The sequence below is a fragment of the Gavialis gangeticus genome, unplaced genomic scaffold (assembly GCF_001723915.1).
Source record: "Gavialis gangeticus isolate Ggan-Ray unplaced genomic scaffold, GavGan_comp1, whole genome shotgun sequence".
NCBI lineage: Eukaryota > Metazoa > Chordata > Crocodylia > Gavialidae > Gavialis > Gavialis gangeticus.
Genome location: NW_017729025.1, coordinates 102,230,682 through 102,241,279, shown reverse-complemented (window position 1 = coordinate 102,241,279; position 10,598 = coordinate 102,230,682). Strand labels below are relative to the sequence as shown.

The window sequence follows — 10,598 nt, the reverse complement described above, 5'->3', positions numbered from 1 at the left end:
TCCCGTTCTGATGCCCAAAGGTCCCCTTGGTACTTACCTGGGGTGTACTACTGCAGGTTCTAGACACTCTCCATCTCCTGCCTCCCCATCCCCTGTTGTACTTAGTTTAAAGCCCCATGTAGGAGGTCAGCCAACCTGTAAGAAAAGAGACTCTTACCTTTTGTGGAGAGATGAAACCCATCATGTCCCAGAAGGTCCCTTGCACAGAAGTGTAGATTGTGGTCCAGGAAACCAAAACCCGCGTGATGGCACCAACTCCAGAGCTGCAGATTGACTTCTCTGACACTGGTGATGTGATGCCTACTGTGACTGCTGACCGGGAGGATCACTGAGAAGACCACCTGTGCCCCTGTCTTCCTAAGCATGGTCCCCAGAGCCCTGTAGTCACTTGTAATACGGTCTGGACTACTCCTAGCCGCATCATTTGTTCCCATATGGATGAAGACCATGGGAAGGTTGTCAGCAGGCCTGATGAGGTTAGGAATTCTCGCTGTGATGTCCCTAATTCTGGCCCCAGGCAGGCAGCAGACCTCACGCGCTGTGGGATCGGATGACAGATGGGTCCCTCTGTTCCTCTCAGCAAGGAGTCTCCCACAACGATGACATGGTGTCTCTTCTGCTTACCTGGCTGACCCTCAGCTCACTCAGTGGTGGTGGCAGGCCCGTCCAGTGCACTTTCCCCCATGCACGCTTCTCCAGTGCAGCCAGGGCCTCATATTTGTTCCCCAGCTGCACCGGGGGAGCTGTCTCTGTGGCGAGAGGTCTGGTCCCTGAGGTGACTGTCTTCCACATACCAGCATCGGCTTCAGGGCATTCCCTTATAGCTTCTCCACCAGGCATCTTGTCCTGCAGAGAATGAAAGTAGCTATCAATCTCTTCAATTGCTCTGATCCCCCACAGCCTGCTCACTTCTCCTTGGAGTTCCCTCACCTGCCCCTCCAGTGCCTCAATCTGGGCACATGCAGGACAGGCAAGGAAGCCCCTGGCTGCCATGCTATCCCCAGGCCTCAGGGGCCCCGCCAGGCAACCCCCGCAGACACCATCCTGCTAGTAAATGATGGATTCCATGTATGCATAGGCAATAGTAATGCAGCAATCTTATAAAATCCACTAGAAGTTGAAAATGGTCACATACTTCTCTTCTGGAAAAAAAAAAGCAAAGGGGCCTCCCCAGGAATTCCAGAGATGTTTTTGCATGCCACGTAAAGCATCCACCATTACTTGTTATTGATTCAAGTTTCAGGTATTCAGTGAAATGTCCCAGGTCTTACACCAGTATAGTTGTCAGGAAAGTCTAGGGTCCCATTCTGTCTGAATTCTTATAAAGATCTTTTCCCTTGTAATTCTTTGGTAGGTACTTGGAGGGATGAAGCTGGTGTGCTCCATTATGCTTTTGTTAGCCCCATACTTCTGATTGGTTGGGAAAGCCAGAAGAGGGTTGGTCCCTGCAGAGTACTGAACACCACAGTGCATCTGGGGCCTTGTTCCTCCAAGCTAAGTTTCATCCTTGTCTCCAATTGCTTTATATTTGTCCAGAGGCTTTTTTTTTCCCCTCTTGGAGAGCAGTAGTCAATGAAACTCCGGTTTTCCTTTTCCCACTCGGGGTTTTTGCTGCAGGGACAGTCTCATACCTTTCCTAGTAAGGGCAGGCAAGATGGATCTTCTCCCTTCCCTTCCCCATGCCCAGCCTTTGGATTTAGCCTAACTCAATTTAATCTTATTACATTTTTAAAAAATACAGTAAAAGGACTGTCTTTGCAGCACCACTGTCAGGTGGCAGAATCTTTTCTTACCAGTAGATCAGTAAGACCTTGGTCCAGATCTTTGCTAGCACCTGATTTGGAAGCACCATATGATTTGACTGGGTTGCAGGCAATTTGGTGTCCTGTGACTTGTTAGTTATTTCCCCATACCTCCTACTCCTGTTGATTATTTACTACTCTGGGACACAGTTTGACCACTGGGTAGTTGGCATACTTATGCTCTGTTGCCAAGCAAATAAAATGCTTCACATCTTAAGCTTTATTTGAAGATTGGTATGGGACTGACAGACCTTCTGGCTTGGCTTTGCCTGCTTTGACTGAGAAGCATATTTGCATCTCCCTTTCACAGTTCTGCATTAAGGATGTTCCCTTCTGGGCTTTCTCCCAGATCTAGATTACCACTCTGCTAAAGGTATCAGTCTGTTTCTCCTCTCGAGGGTACACATCCCTTAAGTCATGCTCTGTAACTGACAGAAAGGTGAGATTATTGTAGAGCAGTTCCAAACTCATTAACTCAAAAGCATCTTTAACATGTTTAACGCCCAAACTGTTTTCACATTTTCACACGTTACTTTTATTAGGATCACAACTTCAACATGGTTCAAATCCTCTTTCTTCTGAACTCCCAAAGTTTCTTATATACCTTGAGTGTCAGTTTAACCCTTTGCAGGAGAGGCTGGTTACAGGCTTCAGAACTGCCAAATTTAGCCTAGGGCACCTGAAGGAAAGTTTTTTCTAGTGTCTTCATGTAGTTTGTGGCAGTTACCATACCTCGGCTGTATCAGCCATCTCGGTTGTGTCAAATATGCAGCCTGTGGATTCATATGTTCTGGCGGTGGGTTGCTGAACTAACCCTACATGCCAGCCCTGGCTCTGTACACTACATGTAAAGTGTGGGCTGGACCTGGTGCTGCATGCCCAGCACATAAGGGTCAGTTTGGGGTGTGTGCTGCATGTGACAATCCCATTTACCTGGCCCTGTACTTTGGCTCCGGGGACAGTCTGGATCAGGCTGCAGCAGAACCAGTGCAAAGGGCCAGCCCAGCAGAACTCCACATGCAGTGCACACCTTTTGCTGGCCCCCTGTACTGCTTGCAGCATGCACAGCCAATCCAGCCCTGCATGTGTGCAGCATGTGCCAGCCCTACAGCTTGCTGGGCCAGCAAGGGATCCACACTGCTACAGCATGCAGACTGGACCCAGCACTCGCTACATGTGCTGTCTCCAGTGCCGGGTCCAGCCTCTGTGCTGTGGGCAGCACACACCCTATGCTGGACCTGTATGCACAGTGAGCTGCAGCATAGGCTGGACCTCAGTGCTGTAGATGCTGTGCAAGGAGTTGGGCCCAGTGCAGCTCCAGAGAGCACGCCAGCAACACTCATCCAGCCCCACAGGGTCAGGTGAGTTTGACACCCTTGAGCTGTATGATTTTAATTCACATTTCTCATCTTAAAAACCTTTAAAAATGATGATATCTATTTCCACTCTTCCTTTGTTCTGTACTTCAGTCCTACCTACTTGGTCTGGCATTTTTTTCTTCTCGCTATCTCCTGTGAATGGTTCTTTTTTCCAGTGTCTAAATCTTCCACTTTTGAATCTGCTGCTTTGGAGCTCACGTTTTGCTGCCTGTATGGGTCGGGCTGCAATACCATCTCCTTGGTTAGCAGTATGTCCCACAAGAAGATTGGGGATCTCTTCTGGGCTCCTCTCTGGAGTGGGTATATTATTAGGGACCTACCAAATTCATGGGCCCCAGTGGCCAATTATATGGCTGTAACACACCTGAGCCCCCCTGATTTCATGGCCGGGGCTGCCATTTTGAAGGCAGAGCAAAGCCGGCCCCCATGCCTGTGACTGGGGGTTGCCATAAGTCCCATCCAAGGCATTGATTGAAAGCCCTAGCTCAGAGGTGGGCAAAATACAGTCCATGGGCCAAATCTGGCCTGCCAGGTGACTGGATCCAGCCTGCAGCTTCCCTTCCCCCCACAGTGCTCCACATGGGGCCATCCCGTGCCCGCTCATATTGGGGCAGCCTGCACTGTGCTTCCACTGACCGAGGTCCTGACCAGTGCACAGCTTTTGCTAGGGCTGTTCCCAGTATGGCTGGCCTACGACAGCTGATCAAAACTCCCTAATGTGGCCCTTGCGCCCATATAATTGCCCACCCCTGCCGTACCTGGCGCTGCCTAACTTGTTAATTCAGTAATTATCACCCTCTTCAAGGGGCAGAGGGCAATTAATTAATTAAACAGTTTGGGAGGTGGGTTTCTCTGTTCCCTGTTTCTCCTTCCCCCCCCTTTTCTGGAGACAGAGAGATGGGATCTTTTCCTGTCCCTCTCTCTTTCCTTTCCCTGCTTCCCCCAGTTTTGGGCAGTCTGCCTTTTTTCTTTTTCTTTGTTTCCTTCCCCTCCACCTCTCCCCTTCTCGGAAATAGCTTTTTGCCGGCTTTTGGAACATAGCCAGTTCCCCACACTTTTTCACGGGAAAATGACTATTTCATGGGAAACTGCCAATTACACAATTCCCATGAAATTGTGTATTTGGTAGTTCCCTATGTATTATCCATCTGTTCTTTGATCCTTGTAGTGACACTGTTGTCTTCTTTTAGGGTAGGTGTAGTAACTTGGCCCCAAATATTCATATACCTCTCTCCTAAAACATGAGCACCTTAACTAGTGTTAATACCTGAGTGTATTCTTGCTTTCTATGAGTGTACTTGCCAGTTGCTTCTGAAAGCCAACCCTACCAAAATGAATAGCAAGCTTTGTGCATTAATGTTTTGTGGCGACTGGAATCAGTAGCCGATTTCCTTGATTCACTTTTGATATAATCAAAGATCAAATAATTTTGTATTTATCATTTGGCCAGAGGGACAGCTTAATATGGGGATTGGCAACCTGTGGGCTAAAACTGGTCTGTGGAGCTGGGGGGCTTCAGCTCCGTTTCAGCAGCAGCAGCAGCGTGCTTTGGCACCACAGCCAGCCAATAGCTGCGGTAGCAGCCACATTGAAAGTGCTGGCCTGGGCTGTTTCAGCCTGCTGCTTGTAAAATCGTTGCCAAGCACTAGCTTAGGGAATGAAACAAAAAACTAGACCTGAAAAATCATTTGAGGAAGAGGAGAGTGAAGCAGTAGAAGAATGCCTTGGTATCAGTTCAGCAATGTTGACTGGAGGGATCCTGAGTACACTTGTTAAACATGACCCCCCATAATATCATTTTTGCTGCAGGTACCAATTTACTATTTTCCTCTCTTCACTATAATGTTCTTTTGGGCTCCTCTTTTACTTTGCTTTACGTTTATAAGAGATGATGTACATTAGTTACACCTGCATGGTTTAATTATTTTATATTCATGTATTTAAGGACTTGATAATTTTCCAAAGCCTTGAAGACCAGTTGCATGGTAAAACTACCATCAATGATGTGTACTGTATTTTTATCTCCATTCAGTATTAGGTCTTTATTTCTTACTTACCTCTTTATCTTTCAGTATCTTTTTATGCTTTTATAAGTGTGGGGAAAAAAGGTAAGTACTGATAAAGAAAACCCCATGATAAATACTTTCAGTGGAATATTAAGCGAGCAAGTGTTACTAAGGGCATCTGCCTTGTTTAAACAATGTGTTTTTGCATAGAGCACCTTTTTGATGGTAATGAAAATTGTCACATGTATTGTAAAACTGCACAAATGACACGTGCGGCAGTGTCCTATTTTGCTGCTTCACTTGCCCAAACTAATTGTATGTATTTGCTATATTGCCCCTTCTACCTCAGTGTCCTATAAGATTTCATGTGTGTGCATGTATGTGTTAACATTAGAACAGATGTGTTCAAAAATAGAATCTTTCCACCTCCCTCTCCCCACCACAGTAAAAGATGTTGAACTTGATTTTCTTCTGACGCGATCACAGGACTGCTGCTGCAGTAAGGGCTTAATGGTATTTACGTCGTCATTTGACATAGCAACATCTCCTTGGGGATTTTTAAACAATGCAGCTGTTCATGAAAGATGAAGAGGGGGAAAAATAGTTGCATCTGCCATTAGGGATGTTAAGGGGGGGGAAAGCAGCAAGCAAGCCAGTAAGTGCAGTAGATTCATGATTCTGGATGAATGGGCAACAGAATCATGGGAGCTGCTACTTTTATTGAATGGAAGAGAGCATCATGGGAATGGGGGTGCTTTTAATTTTTTGTGAATGATTTTTTTCCTCTTTAAAATTGACACCTTTTTTATGAATGATCTTTTAAAAATTCCATAGCCATTCTTACAACATATACAAATTCCTTAAGAAACACTGAGGTAATGTTTTGTATGACCTTATTAAAAATATCTATTTTATTTTTTATTTTATTTTTGCCTTTTATGTTTTTGCTGATGCCTAAGAAAGAAGCACTGAGCCAATTTTAATTGAAGCAGAATACATTTAACTTGATGGAAACTATTATTCCTTGTACAAATAAAAATTTTATGCTTGAATAAAATATCTGGAATACCTGAATGTGTAATATCTGTATTACTACTTTGCCAAGAATGGAAGTGACTCTGTACTGGGTGATTTGGAAATTAATCTATAAGCGTTTTTTCCTCCCTTCCTTCCCCCATCTCTTGCTCGGCCACTCTTTCTTCTGTGCTTCTTGGGTTCCTTGGTCACTGAAGAACCGAGAAGATAGCCAATATAGGACCAGAGGAGTCTTTGTACACTGGAGCAAGACCTGCACCAATTCCCCTTTGCTAATATTAGTGAGCTGATTATATATACAGAAACATGCTGAGGACTGTGTTGCTGAGATGTTGCACTTGAACTCTATCAACACTTTAGAGGAAGGGCGGGTAAAATACATCTGGCAGGCTGAATCTGACCCGCTATGCCATTCTATTCAGCCCACAGGGCTGCTTAAAAAAACAATTATTTCTGACCCACGGCTGCCCCTCTGAAAGTCCAGTGGGAGGCAGGCTTTGAGGTTGTGCGCCATTGAACTAGACGGGCTATGTGTTCCCTCTCTGTGGGGCTCGTAACAATCCATCTGGGAGCCTCATGTGGAGGCACCAAGTGCAATGGCATGAGACTGGACAGCTAGTGAGTGGGGAGGGGAGCTCCTGCCTGCAGGAGTGGGTTTTGTGGGTAGGTGTAGGCCCCCCTCCCCCCCCAACCACTGTGCACAGCCTTGGTTGCTGGCAGCAGTAACAGCAGCAGGCATTGGGCCCTTGGGGTGCTCCTGGCCTGCAGCAGGCAGAGTCCACCGGTGCCACACGGTTTCTGCTGAATCCTGGGAGCTGCACGTGGCAGCACAGAGCTGGCCTGCTGGTGTGCACCTTCGACTTCACTTCCGACTCAGACCAGACTGGCTCTGTGCCAGCACGTGGGGCTCCTGGCACTGCAGGTGGGAGTTTTGCTCCATAAGGCTAGAGCTGGCCAGCTCCATGCCTCTATGTGCGGCTTCCAGCACTCCAGTGGGGATCCACACATGGCAGCATGGAGCCCACCTAGCCCGATGCCACATGACCCCATGGCTCCCAGTCCATGTACCATCCAGCTGGGCAGTCTCTATGCCTCCACATGCAGCTCCCTGCTGGAGTTCTGGTAGCCCCATGTGGAGGCAAGGGGTTAGTTCAGCCTGATGGTGTGTAGCTCCTGCCTGTAGTGCTGGGAGCCCCATGTGCTAACATGGAGCCAGCCCTGTCTGGCTTGAAGCTATGGGCTGCTGGGATGGGCTAGGTCAGGCAGGCTCCATGCCTCCACGTGCAGCTCCTGAGATTCAGCTGGAGCCACATGCTGCCCTGGGGGCTCTGCTTGCTGTGGGTCAGGAGTACCCTGACAGCCTGGTGCCACCTGCTGATGCTGCCACCAGCAGTGGGGGCTGAGTGCCATGGGGGTGGGGGGAAGGGAGATGTGGTGGGGTGGTCCACACGCCCCTGCCACCCCTTCACAACTCTTCCTCCCCCACCCCGCCCAAATTCTCTGCCTTCTCTGTGTCTCTATTTTGAGCTATTTTGCAGTCACCTTGTACACTATGCAAACGCATGTAAATCAGGACCAGAATATGTGTTGAAATAAAATTAAAACATGTTATAGTCGTTTGATTTTTAGTATACGACTTGGTTTTTTTTCTGGTTCCGAGATGGCAACCCCCCGGTCGCAAAATGAGTACTTTGCAGGGAGGGGGGGTGCGGACATGCAACAGCCATTTTGGGGGCAAAGGTCAGAGTTTGGGGGTGGGACTTCCGGTCCTAAGATGGCAATCGGGGCAGGGCTGCCCTTGCGGCCCTCAGCAGCTCACCAAAAGTTGTTAATTGGCCCTCCAGCCAAAATAATTGCCCACTCTTGTGTTGGAGGAATGTGAAATTTGCTTTTAACTTTTCCGTTTTGCATGATCTATAACAAGGTTGTCCACGTGGTGGCCCACAGGCCACATGCAGCCTTTGAGAGGTTAACAAGTGGCCCCTGGGCTCCCACCCAGCTGATACTGCCCCAGTTGCTCTGGATTCCCCACTTCCACTGCATAATGCAGCCCAGAGAGCTGTGCAGCATAGTGCCACAGGGGAGCTTGCTGCAGGTGAGGTGGTGCACTGCGCAGGGGCAGAGGTGCCCACCCTCGCCCACATGCACACAGTGCAATGGCATGGAAGAGTGCCCCTGCGCCCTGCTTGCACATCCAATGCAGTGGGGTGAGGGAGTGCCAACCTGTGCTCGTGGTCCCTGATAGCACAGCCCCTTATGTGGTTTGCAGCCCTGAGCCAATTAGAAGTTGGACAGCCCTGATCACTTAAGAACCTGTGTAGTGTGTACCTGTCATCCACCTGGGCCCTCATGTACAAAAGGTAATGAATCATTTGAGGCTTTCCTGGTGAGGATAAAAAAATTAGTAGTACAGTGCATCTTTTCTAGTTTAACTAGGGTAGAATTTTATTTGTAATACTTAAGTGTGGATTTAAACCAGAACAGCAGGTACACTAGCTCGGCACAAGTTAAGGTGATGTTATGTATACTTGTGATGTTGACTTACATTGCAATAGTTTCTCTTCAGCCATCAAAATTTGAGTACCTTCAGATCTTTAAATCGGAAATAGACCAGTTGTTTTGACTTAACTGTGTTCTACTTATTTTAATTCTTCTTTTTTGTCTTTATTATTTTCAGAAGAGAAGTTCAAGGTGGAAACAAAAATTATTGTTGCAGACTTTGGAGAGAGAGAAGATATTTACACTACAATTAAAGCTGCATTGGAAGGCCTAGAGATTGGTGTTTTAGGTTTGTATCTGAACTATTTATAAACTTATGCTGGGGACTTTTGTCTAGATACCTTTACTACTTTGCCTTTTTGTTAGTATTGAAACTAGCCTGCAGAGACCACTGATGTAACTAGACTAAAAAAACCCCCAAATGACTGCTTTCTATATATTTCTGTTTGTCTTACTCCCAAAAGTATCCCTGTTCAATATATTAGTTGCATCTCTGCTCAAATTTATTTCATAATCAGAATGCTTATGATGATGCCTTTGAGTATTTTAGTTTGAGTTGTATTATGAAAGACCTACCTTGGGCCACATGTGCTACAGCTATCTGACAGTCTCATTTCAGAGTCCTAATAAGACCCCCAGATTATGCATCTAAATATATGTAAATCAGTTTAATTTAACTAAACTTTTATTGGCATTATAAACTGTATAAGTATTGTCCAACTGGTTGGTAGGGCTGTATACCAATCAAAGTTCTGCCACCTTAGGTCTCCATTTTTTTGTATACCTAACTATTCTAGATAAATTGCATAATAATTGGAGTTTGTTCCTCTGTGCCCTTTAATCAAAGAGTTTGATATTTATTGCTTAATATCTTCTGGTTACTCCCTACAACTGCTCGTCTTAAATTATCGCACATCACAATACGCATATTGTAGAACAGTCGTCTCCAACCTTTATAAGTAGATCACCTTTGGCATTTTAAAAGCAACCCAAAATCTGCTGTGTGCTGCTGCCCCCCACCACCCAGCAAGTAAGTCTGTGGGGGGGGGAAGATTGTGGCAGAGGGAGAAGAAATTATTTTGTGGGCAGGTAAGTCCTACATGGCCAGGGGCCCGCTCAACTTACCCCTGCTCCTGCCTTTGTGGCACTGTCCCTTGCTGCAGTGGCCTCGATATAGCCCCCACCCATTCTTTTCCCTTCCCCATGGACTGACCTGCTGAGCTGGGGCACGCGCATGCATGCACGCGGGCACTCAGCCCCCCACCCCAGCCTCAGATAGGCTCCGAGGTCCACCAGTGGATTCAGGTGCACTGGTTTGTGACCACTGTTGTAGAAAAATGTATACAGAGGACACCGGTAGCTAATCTTATCCACCCCGTGCTCGAGGCAGGGTCATCCCTGTTCAAATCATCCTGACCAAATATTTGTGAAACCAAAATAATATAAGCTCTCTAACTTTGACCTAATGCTTTGTCTTCATAAGACATAAGGGGGTACAGCTAGATTTGTAATTCTTAGAAGTCTAGTGATCCTACTTTATGCACTTATACTGGCATATGAACAAAAAAGTAAGCGTGTGCGCCTATGTGTGTACACATATGTTTTCACTAGTTCTTGAGGGGGGGAGGGGAGAATGGTGCATCTGTGATCACATGCCAGAGCGAAAATGCTTCTGCATTTATTTTAAAACTATAGCACTAATTAAATTAAATGTTTAGTGTTTTTATATTAACAGCTGAGTTCTGTGAGAACTGTTGCCTTTTAGTTACAGAACTCTTGAAGCTTAATAGTTGGGCTGTAGCATAAAGTCATTGACTCTTACTTCAGGAGGCTCAAGTTTAACTGTTCTTGTAGTATTTTTTTTTTTTTTTTTTTTT

General features: G+C 46.4%; 1 protein-coding gene across 1 annotated transcript in view; it reads left to right on the top strand.

Annotated features, from left to right (window-relative positions):
* Positions 1-10,598, top strand: part of HSD17B12 (hydroxysteroid 17-beta dehydrogenase 12) — a 117,891-nt gene that overhangs the window by 44,780 nt on the left and 62,513 nt on the right. Inside the window, exon 3 of the mRNA XM_019519366.1 lies at positions 8,900-9,010. Coding sequence (XP_019374911.1) covers positions 8,900-9,010 — 111 coding nt within the window. The remainder of the gene's footprint in view (positions 1-8,899; positions 9,011-10,598) is intronic.